The 12,150-nt window shown below is 36.7% G+C and overlaps 1 protein-coding gene across 3 annotated transcripts in view; it reads left to right on the top strand.

Annotated features, from left to right (window-relative positions):
• LOC142229700 (uncharacterized) overlaps positions 1–10,308 on the top strand; it is a 47,834-nt gene extending 37,526 nt beyond the window's left edge. For all 3 annotated transcript variants that reach the window (XM_075300275.1, XM_075300276.1, XM_075300274.1), the window contains 2 exons: positions 8,372–8,511; positions 8,584–10,308. In XM_075300275.1, coding sequence (XP_075156390.1) covers positions 8,389–8,511; positions 8,584–10,023 — 1,563 coding nt within the window. In that variant the 5' untranslated portion in view covers positions 8,372–8,388 and the 3' untranslated portion in view covers positions 10,024–10,308. The remainder of the gene's footprint in view (positions 1–8,371; positions 8,512–8,583) is intronic.
• The last annotated feature ends 1,842 nt before the right edge of the window (positions 10,309–12,150 follow it).

The following is a 12,150-nucleotide window of genomic DNA, read 5'->3' as shown; positions in this document are numbered from 1 at the left end:
TGTAAGTCAATTAGTTTGTAAGATAGAGAGTCTTTTGTGAAGCAACTTTTGTTATTGTGAAAAAAAGGAATTTCTTGTTTTGATAAAATACTGTTTTCTGAAGGGAAAAATAACGGTGGAAGCAAAAACTTGGCTTGATAATGAGTTTCCGGACTCTGCCCCAGGGAAATCAACAATAATTGATTGGTATGCAAAATTCAAGCGTGTTGAAATGAGTACGGAGGACGGTGAACGCAGTGGACGCCCGAAAGAGGTGATTACCGACGAAAACATCAAAAATTCCACAAAATGATTTTGAATGACCGTAAAGTGAAGTTGATCGAGATAGCAGAGGCCTTGAAGACATCAGAGGAACGTGTTGGTCATATCATTCATCAATATTTGGATATGCGGAAGCTCTGTGCAAAATGGGTGCCGCGCGAGCTCACATTTGACCAAAACGAACAACGTGTTGATGATTCTGAGCGGTGTTTGTAGCTGTTAACTCGTAATACACCTGAGTGTTTCCGTCGATATGTGAGAATGGATGAAACATGGCTCCATCACTACACTCCTGAGTCCAATCGACAGTCGGCTGAGTGGACAGCGACCGGTGAACCGTCTCCGAAGCTTGGAAATACTCAAAAGACCGCTGGCAAAGTAATGGCCTCTGTTTTTTGGGATGCGCATAGAATAATTTTTATCGATTATCTTGAGAAGGGAAAAACCATCAACAGTGACTATTATATGGCGGTATTGGAACGTTTGAAGGTCGATATCGCGGCAAAACGGCCCCATATGAAGAAGAAAAAAGTGTTGTTCCACCAAGACAACGCACCATGCCACAAGTCATTGAGAACGATGGCAAAAATTCATGAATTGGGCTTCGAATTGCTTCTCCTCCCACCGTATTCTCCCGATCTGGCCCCCAGCGACTTTTTCTTGTTCTCAGACCTCAAAAGGATGCTCGCAGGGAAACAATTTGGCTGCCATGAAGAGGGACACTGAGGCCTATTTTGAGGGAAAACCGTAGGAGTACTACCAAAATGGTATCAAAAAATTGGAAGGTCGTTATCATCGTTGTATCGCTCTTGAAGGGAACTATGTTGAATAATAAAAACGAATTTTGACAAAAAAATGTGTTTTTCTTTGTTAGACCGGGGACTTATCAGCCAACCTGTTATTCTGGTACGTGGTGAAATTCTGAATCGATCTGAGCATGTCCGTCCGTCCGTCCATCTGTTGAAATCACGCTGACTTCCGAACGAAACAAGCTATCGACTTGAAACTTGGCACAAGTAAAGGGTGATTTGTTAAGAGCTTGATAACTTTTAAAAAAAAAAAACGCATAAAATTTGCAAAATCTCATCGGTTCTTTATTTGAAACGTTAGATTGGTCCATGACATTTACTTTTTGAAGATAATTTCATTTAAATGTTGACCGCGGCTGCGTCTTAGGTGGTCCATTCGGAAAGTCAAATTTTGGGCAACTTTTTCGAGCATTTCGGCCGGAATAGCCCGAATTTCTTCGGAAATGTTGTCTTCCAAAGCTGGAATAGTTGCTGGCTTATTTCTGTAGACTTTAGACTTGACGTAGCCCCACAAAAAATAGTCTAAAGGCGTCAAATCGCATGATCTTGGTGGCCAACTTACCGGTCCAAAAAAAAAAAAAAAAAACGCATAAAATTTGCAAAATCTCATCGGTTCTTTATTTGAAACGTTAGATTGGTCCATGACATTTACTTTTTGAAGATAATTTCATTTAAATGTTGACCGCGGCTGCGTCTTAGGTGGTCCATTCGGAAAGTCAAATTTTGGGCAACTTTTTCGAGCATTTCGGCCGGAATAGCCCGAATTTCTTCGGAAATGTTGTCTTCCAAAGCTGGAATAGTTGCTGGCTTATTTCTGTAGACTTTAGACTTGACGTAGCCCCACAAAAAATAGTCTAAAGGCGTCAAATCGCATGATCTTGGTGGCCAACTTACTGGTCCATCTTGAGATGAATTGTTCTCCGAAGTTTTCCCTCAAAATGGCCATAGAATCGCGAGCTGTGTGGCATGTAGCGCCATCTTGTTGAAACCACATGTCAACCAAGTTCAGTTCTTCCATTTTTGGCAACAAAAAGTTTGTTAGCATCGAACGATAGCGATCGCCATTCACCGTAACGTTGCGTCCAACAGCATCTTTGAAAAAATACGGTCCAATGATTCCACCAGCGTACAAACCACACCAAACAGTGCATTTTTCGGGATGCATGGGCAGTTCTTGAACGGCTTCTGGTTGCTCTTCACTCCAAATGCGGCAATTTTGCTTATTTACGTAGCCATTCAACCAGAAATGAGCCTCATCGCTGAACAAAATTTGTCGATAAAAAAGCGGATTTTCTGCCACTGATTTTGGTAATAAAATTCAATGATTTGCAAGCGTTGCTCGTTAGTAAGTCTATTCATGATGAAATGTCAAAGCATACTGAGCATCTTTCTCTTTGACACCATGTCTGAAATCCCACGTGATCTGTCAAATACTAATGCATGAAAATCCTAACCTCAAAAGAATCACCCTTTAGTTGTTATTGATGTATTTAGGTCGGATGGTATTGCAAATGGGCCATATCGGTCCACTTTTACGGACCCCCAAATTTGGCTTGTGGAACCTCTAAGAGAAGCAAATTTCATCCGATCCGGCTGAAATTTGGTACATGGTGTTAGTATATGGTCTCTAATGACCATGCAAAAATTGGTCCACATCGGTCCTTAATTATATATAGCCCCCATATAAACCGATCACCAAATTTGACCTGAGCCTCTTGGAAGATCAAAATTCATCTGATTCAGTTGAAATTTGGTACGTGATGTTAGTATATGGGGATCCACCAACCATGCAGGAATTGGTTCATATCAGTCCATAATTATATATATCCATAATTATACATATAAACCGATCCCCAGATTTGACCTCCAGTGCCTTTTGGTGAAGCAAAATTCATCCGATCTGGTTGAAATTTGGTACGTGGTGGTAGTATATGATATTTAACAACCATGCCAAAAGTGGTCCATATCAGTCCATAATCATATATAGCCCCCATATAAACCGATCCCGAGATTTGGTTTTGGAGGAGCAAATTTCATCCGAGTCAGTTGAAATTTGGTACATTGTGCTAAATAGTATATGGCCGTTAACAACCATGCCTAGCTAGGTCCATATCGGTCTATAGTTATATATAGCCCTCAGATAAATCGATCCCCAATCACACAAAAATTGGTCCATATCAAGTTCATATGGATGTCCATATCAAGTTCATGGTGGATGTTACATAAGATTCGGCCTGGCCGAACTTACGGCCGTATATACTTGTTTTTAATTTAAATTATGTGAAATAAAACATATGTATAAGCTTTGTGTTAATTTTTTATTTAATTTAAAATAGTTCATAAGTTAATTCAGTTGAATTTAAGTGCGTATATTTTAAAGTAATAATTGTATCAAATCAATGCTATTTATGTGTTCTTTTGTTTAATTTAACTTGATTTTGTTTAATTTAATTTTATTCGATTCACCTCATTTTATTTTATATTGTGTTATATTTAATATCTATTTATATATGATTTCAGCGTATACTGTTTTCCAAAATATCTTGTACTACAGATACACTTGTCGACAAACATTTTGATTTTTTGATTTTGGCCTAAATCTAATCGACTTTTAACGAAAAGAGTGAAAAGTCGACATTGAATTGAAAGAGTAATGTGATTTAGATTTTTTATACAGCATCATAAAACAAGCTTGGAGTCGGTAATGTGCACGATACCACCTCCAAATTGACGCAACCGTTGATCTAAGACGGAGCGGATCTAGAGGAAGCTAATATTTAGCTTGGTATTGTAAAGCCAGCTTAACATACAAAAAAAATGGTTCAATTGTTGTGCTAAATCCTTCTAATTTGACGCTTCTATCCTCTCATATTGATCTTGTAGGTTAGGTTAGGATATATCATATACGAGGGATGGCTTTTATGTGCCGGGATTCAGTTAAATCTACTGCTGCAATCTGCCAACTGATAGCTATATCGTAAAGCTTGACATTTTTGAGGTTATACGTACTCCGATGGTTTTGACATTTGTGTTGTTTACAGAAGCTTAAAAGATTAATTTCGCCAAAAAAAGGAATTAAATTCCCAACATTAACTCAACAAGAGTGCATCGGTGAATTTAATTAAATTTTTGGCGATGAAGCCCAGTGATTATGGTGAATTCAACCAAGGTCGTAATTCACTTCAAGATGAATTGCATGAAGGTCATACATAATCAGTTCTTGCTTCGGAAACCATTGATACTGTGCGCCAATTGATATTGCAAGATCGTCATGTGACCTACCTTGAGATTGAAACAATCTTAGGCATTAGTGGGACTAGCATATATTCAATATGTGCCCGTTAACAAATTTTATTCGCGTTGGATCCCAAACTATTTTTTAATCGCTCAAAAAACGCTCGTTTCGATTTGTCGAAAGAAATGCTCCAATACGATCGCAGTGCTTCGAAACACGTTTGTAACATCGTAACAGGCGATGATTCGAGGATTTACGCGTATTAGCCGGAAGGTAAACAGCAATTGCCTGAGGGTTTCAAGAAGAGCCAAATCCAACAAAAATTGTTCCCTCACGAAGCACTACCAAGCAAATGATCGTCTTTTGTTCCGAAAAATTGGACATGCCGCAACAGACAATTCTGAGTGGTAGTTGTGTGCAGTTGTCTTCCAAGAAATCTGGAAAATAAACCGCCGAAGACGGATCACTCTTCAACATTTCGATGCGAACTCTGAAAAACTCTGCTTTTTTGAGCATTCAAAATATCGGCTTGATGGATAATCCGTCTTAAAGTAAAAAAAATAAAATGAGATATCAATGTTTTTCGACACTTGAAGAAGCGGTTGATGCATTTAGAATGCATGCTTTTGAGATACCTCAATCAGTGTGGCAAAAGCTCTTTGACAGTTGGTTCAAATCCATGCAAAAACGTAAAGATTTTAATGGGTAATGTTTTGAAAAACAATAACACGATTTTCGATGATTTATACTCGTATTTGCTTTTGTTCTCGAACCCCGAAATTTGAAAAGCCAACCCGCGTTTGATGGCAGCCTGTTATTTAAGGCTGACTTGGACTATTCAGTTTATTGTGATACCACAGTGACGAACTTTCTTATCACAGAGTGTTGCTGAATTCCACGGTTAGCTCAATGATAAGAGGACTTCTTTTAATAGCCAAGACCGAGCGGTATTTCCTAATACGGTGAAACCACTTACACTCATAGAAAAAATCATGCACGGCGTGCATGATCAAAACGATTCGTTCATGAAAGTGAATCACCACACATGTGGTGTCAAACTGAGAACAGGCGGTGCCAATCTGACAACGATAAAATGATACCATGCGTTGTCAAAACAACAACCAGCGTTCATGATCTGAAAACGTTATGGTTACGACTTTAAACAAAATTAAAAAAAGATTTCCACTACTCGACTCGATCCTGTTAACAGTCGCCTTAGCACATTGCAACACCGAGGGAGTTGCCATAATAACGTCTAACGATTATTTTAAGACTTTTCATGGCCAAAGAAAAACGAATGCCGTTCATGAAATCGTGAACGCCCGTGGACGAAATTGTGAACATTCCGTTTTGATTTTTTGTGAACGTTTTCGTTTCATTTTGTCACCGTCCGTTCACGACTATGGAACGTAATTTTTTCTAATAGTGTAGAGAAGCTTTAAAACACTCACAAATTTCACTAGCATTACTTAGAGGGGATATTACATAGCTAAACAAAACTGAGATTGTACCCAGGTTCATTGCACCACGGTGATGTTCTTACAGGTTTGCCAGTATGTCGTTGCCCTCGCAAACATTACCGCTTTAAGAGCCTCAGCTGCACTAATAGAAAATATTATGTTTAAAAATCGTGAACGGACGGTAACAAAATGAAACGGAAACGTTCACGGAAAATCAAAACAGAGTATTCCCAGTTTCGTCCACGAATTCATGAACAGCTTTCGGTTTTCTTTGGCCATGAAAAATCTTAAAATATTCCTTAGATGTTCGAATGGAAACTACGTCGGTGGTGCAATGTGCTAAGGCTACGCGTATGAAGCAGACAATCAAGGTTCGTGTCACGGTAGCGGATTTTCCTTCTCCAGTATTGACTTTGAATCAAAAATCGATTTTCTATTATTTTTACTAATCGAAATTCTAATATTCGATTTTTCATAATCGATTTACATAAAAATAATGATTATACAAAATATTCGATTATGAAATATATTTGTTCTTTATACGTTGCAGTCTAATGTTTTGTTTTTAATTTCTTTGATATATATTTAAATTTTATATTAACCCACTAATGCCCAAGCCGGCGGACTTTATTTAATAAAGAAGCTTTTAGTAAAACACACATTAAGACAACAAAACTGGGCAAAATAAAAGCAAAACTTATTTGAAACTACTCAAGAGGTTTTGAAGCATATGCTGAATTTTACAGTATAATTTTTTCTTGCTTAGTTATCTTGCTTTTGTGTCTTTAACATTGAAAATTTAATTTAGAAGGTTAAAAAGTTAAATATAAACTGGTGGTTGTTTTGACAACGCGTGGTGTCATTTTATCGCTGTCAGACTGCCACAATCTGTTATCCTTTTGACACTTTCATGAACGGATCGTTTTGGAACGTGCACGCCGTTCATGATTTTTCCCCCATACATAATTTCTTAAATCATCATAGCTGTCGTTTTTCGACCTTCCGATCAGAATGTCCACGTTCCCATATGATAGAGATCGTATTCCAGCACGGTTCGTATGCTATGATGATGTTTGGTGCCACGGCTTCCTGCTATTCTTAAATATATTCACACTCTCTGGATTTGTGTTAGTGTTGTGTCATTTCACTTATTCGGTTATCGCCCGTACATCCACTTGCAGGATTGTGCTGGCGTCCGGCAGTTTCAGTGATTGCGTTCTCTAGGTAGTTGCTTGTCTTGTTCCCTCTGATTTCTGTTCTGGTTTCCAAAACTCGCATGACCGTCGGTTTTCCATCGTCCAAACCTCTCTTACTTCTGCTTGCTTCGCCTCTCTAACCATTCTTTCTTTTGAGATTCATAGTGCAAATCTGTAAGCCAGAGAAACGGTAGTACGACGATGATACATTTGACCCAAGTCGTTTTGAAGCGAGTGTCCCGTAAATCCAATTCCTGTGATAGTTTTCGGCAAAACGTGTAATATAGACAGATACACGGATGAAAAAGACTGTTTTTCATATGTTTGGTTATAAACATTATATGTTTGGAACACAAATTTTTAAACACAATATTTTTGAGTGCAAGCATAATGTTCATAAACTAGCATAACATGTTTGGGACATATATGTTAATATGTTAGAACATATTATGTTTGGGACATAAAATGTTTGTAAATATAATATGCTTGGATGCAAACATATATTAATTTAGAAATAGCCTATAAACATACATGTGTTTAGTAGCTTGGAGCGCTATTTAACAGGGAGCGATATTGAATTAAGTTGGTGGTTGTTGCTTGTTATTACAAAATTAACACTTTTTTTCCTTGGGCAATTGATCAGCTACTTCTTTGATCCTTACAAACTGTGTGGTCCGCTGTTCGAATCCCCGTCCGGCAAAAGGTAAAATTAAAATAAAAAAAATCATACAATTGAATAATTTCTTCTACAATGTTTGTATTACAGAAAAAGGTGCTAAGAACTAAAAAATCTCGTGGAAGTGAGAAAGATGTGGGGGAATATACAATTAGGCAGAAACAAAATGTTGAGCATTCAGGTCGAAAAACTTTGTTGTTAGCACCTATATTACCTGTTTATTTTCATAATTCATTATGATTGTAAATATATAAATAAATAAATAAAATTTTGAGCACAATATTGTTTGGGAGAATTTTTTTTAAGCATATAATATTTTTGGGTGCTAAATGCTTCCAAACATATTATATGTTCACATAATAACATATTGTTTTTTGGAAGACAACATTATTGAATTTGGATGCAAAAATACAAAATGTTTGGAACTTAGACTACCCAAACATATATTGTTTAAACCAATATGATTTCAAACATATTATATATTGGAAGAGATCAAACATATAAATGTTTGGGCAATACCCAAAAATATATATGCTTGAAGCAAAATATGTTTGGGAGTATATGTTACAGAAGCGATTTTTTGTGAGCGTGTAGATGTGCCATTCGTGGGATTTTCACATACTCTTTATCTTTCGTATTATATATACTCCCTACTTTAGATGGAGCTATACAAATGAAATCTATTGAGATCCCACATTTTATCTCCCGTTCTTTTTTGTTTTATCTCTTTGTAGGGGCGTAAGTTTTAAAGATGTCCGAGACAAATTCATGCCGACTATGTAGGTCTGGCTGTAATGATTCCTTCAGACTTTACGATGACAGCAATAGGCCCACCGAATTGTATAATATTGCAGCTAAATATTTTGAACCCAAGGTAAAAGACACAAGGAAAAATGGATAAACATTTTTTTTATTAATTATTTTCTAATATTGTATATGTATTTAGTTTATCAAGGTGGAACCCGAATCAGAAAATCCAGTGACAGCATTATGCAAATCTTGCTGGACTAAAATCTGTAGGTACCATAATATACACCAAATTACTGATAATGTCCTCCCTGCCAATTCGCCAAAGCAATCATTAATAAAAATGGAAAATCAAACAGAAATGTTTGTGAAAAGTGAACCTAGCATATCTTATAATGAAGATATTCTAGCAACACCGATACAAATAAAACAGGAAGTCGACATACTTCCAGGCAATTCTAAAAAACAATCTCTTGAAAGATCTGAAAACGATATTCAAGTTGCGTCCAAAAAAATCAAACAGGAAGTTGATATACTTCCCAACGAATCAAAAAAGCAATGCCTAGAAGATCCTGAAGAGAAAATCGAAATATTTGTGAAAAGTGAACCTAGCATTGAAGAAATACCGCTAACCTCTAAGCCATTTAAAGAGGAAGTTCAACAGATACAGTTCGTGAAGCCTATGGACTCTATGGCTGTCGATGATATCGTGAAGATCAATGAGGTTCATTTAATCCAGACAAGACCAGAAATTTCAACTTCATTGCAGGATTCAACATTTGGTTCGGGTCAATTGATTATTACAGATATGGGAGTGCAATATTCCATAGAAGAAGTAGACAATAAGGATACGATTCCTGTTTCCTCCAATGAACCTTATGTGGCCAATTGTGCATCACCACAGCATTCGGGATCATCCGATGACCAAGAATTCACTGATGAATATTCCACCGAAGACGCTAAAGTTTCCAATGACAAGACAGAAACTTCCAATACCTCTGGTGATAGCTGCAACGAAATTCTAAGAAGAAAACTCCTCTACAATATGTTTCGAATGGATATGGCCATAGCCAAGTGGATGCCCTCATTAAAATGTCGTTTATGTTCCCAAGCCTTTAAAACATTCTCCGATATCCAACAACATTTTGAAAAAGATCACAAAGGTTCAGAGTTCTACATCGAATGTTGTAAACGTAAATTCTCCCAAAGATATGAAGTGAAGGAACATGCTGAACACCATACCAAGCCAGCCGAACTCAAATGTGACATTTGTCATGTGAGTTTTGTGAATGCTTTCACATTAAAGAGACACAGGCTGGTCCATGAAGCCAAAAATCAATTTGCCTGCGATTTGTGTGACAAGACGTTTAAGTCACGAAAAAGTTTGGGCAACCACAGTGTTACGCATACCGGTAAAATGCCCTTCAGTTGTGAATATTGTGATAAAAAATTTAGATACAGTTCAAGTATCTATCACCATCTCAGCGTTTATCATCCTGAAGTGGCAAGAAGTCCCAATAAAGATGCTGCCGTTGACTGTCCATTTTGCGATGAGAAATGCCGAAGTCGTTCAACATATTATCGGCATTTGAAGAAAGTTCATCCAGAGAAGAAAGATGAAATACCGGCAGATAATTAAAATTTCCATAAATCCTTCCTCATTCATTGTCATAATATTGAAAAGGTCGTAATAACATTTTTTTATATAATTTCCAGTATGTTCAGTAATACAGAGAGTTGATTTGTCTCTTTGAGACGTACGCGTTGGTTAGTTGCACAAGTAACGTACCAATAATATTTCTCTTTTTTAAACATTACAAAATAAAATGTTATTACTACTTTTCGTTTTGGCATTTGTGAAGGCAATATACATTATACATTCCAAAAATTTAATTATGAATAAAATCGTATCAATACATTGAAATTATTACACAAAATTGTTTAAACTTTTAAAGATGATCTATTACAATCTGCTGACCACAACTGATTGCTGAAAAGTACATCCAAATTAGGGATCTATAGTGTAAACCAATAATCGATTTTTCGACTTTTCGATTATTGACTTTTAATCAAAAATAGATTTTCGACTATTTTTGCCAATCAAACATTCGGTTTTTCATAATCGAATTTCATAGAAATAATGGTTATACAAAATATTCGATTTTATGAAATCTTTTTGTGTTTTTATGAGTTTATAAGACACAGTTGCTAAGAAACGTCAAAAAATAGTGTTGTAGTAAAACATGTAAATTTTTTTTTAATATATGTATATTTAAAATGTTAAATATAAAATTTTTAATATGTACGAGATTTAATGATTATTTATTTCGCATTTGATATTTTACTTAATCAAATCAGAATTTCTTATTTTTATTGGTAATGCACTTTTCCCTACATCTAGGTACTTCTCAATTCAATTGAAACCAAGTAATATGAAAACAGAAAGCATTAAAATCGATTTTTGATAATCAAAATTAAGGAATAGTTGAAAATCGAAAATCAAGTTTGCGATTATTTTTAGGTTAATAGTCGATTTCGATTTTTCTAGATTTTCATGACAACATTCGAATAATCGATTTTCGTTTTATAGATCTCTAATCCAAGTGTCAAATTCACAAAAATAGAGTTACCATATAATAAAAATACAGAACAAGAAACAATTTTTTGCTTTTAGCTGTGTGAAACCACTCTAACCCAGGGTAACAGGTTGGCTGATAAGTCCACGGTCTGACACATAGATGGCGTCTCTAGTATTAAATGCATATTATTTTTATATAGTACCAACCTTCAAATGATTCGTGTCAAAATTGGACGTCTGTAAGTCAATTAGTTTGTGAGATGGAGGGTCTTTTGTGAAGCAACTTTTGTTAATGTGAAAAAATGGAAAAAAGGAATTTCGTGTTTTGATAAAATACTGTTTTCTGAAGGGGAAAAATACGGTGGCAGCAAAAACTTGGCTTGATAATGAGTTTCCGGACTCTGGCCCAGGGAAATCAACAATAATTGATTGGTATGCAAAATTCAAGCGTGGTGAAATGAGCACGGAGGACGGTGAACGCAGTGGACGCCCGAAAGAGGTGGTTACCGACGAAAACATCAAAATAATCCCCAAAATGATATTGAATGACCGTAAAATGAAGTTGATCGAGATAGCAGAGGCCTTAAAGATATCAAAGGAACGTGTTGGTCATATCATTCATCAATATTTGGATATGCGGAAGCTCTGTGCAAAATGGGTGCCGCGCGAGCTCATATTTGACCAAAAACAACAACGAGTTTATGATTCTGAGCGGTGTTTGAAGCTGTTAACTCGTAATACACCCGAGTTTTTCCGTCGATATGAATGGATGAAACATGGCTCCATCTCTACACTCCTGAGTACAATCGAAAGTCGGCTGAGTGGACAGCGACCGGTGAACCGTCTACGAAACGTGGAAAGACTCAAAAGTCCGCTGGCAAAGCAATGGCCTCTGTTTTTTGGGATGCGCATGGAATAATTTTTATCGATTATCTTGAGAAGGGAAAACCTATCAACAGTGACTATTATATGGCGTTATTGGAGCGTCTGAAGGTCGAAATCGCGGCAAAACGGCCCCATATGAAGAAGAAAACAGTGTTGTTCCACCAAGACAACGCACCGTGCCACAAGTCATTGAGAACGATGGCAAAAATTCATGAATTGGGCTTCGAATTGCTTCTCCACCCACCGTATTCTCCAGATCTGGCCACCAGCGACTTTTTCTTGTTCTCAGACCTCAAAAGGATG

The sequence above is a fragment of the Haematobia irritans genome, chromosome 3 (genome assembly GCF_050003625.1).
Source record: "Haematobia irritans isolate KBUSLIRL chromosome 3, ASM5000362v1, whole genome shotgun sequence".
Classification (NCBI taxonomy): domain Eukaryota; kingdom Metazoa; phylum Arthropoda; class Insecta; order Diptera; family Muscidae; genus Haematobia; species Haematobia irritans.
This window is presented reverse-complemented; position numbering and strand designations above follow the sequence as displayed.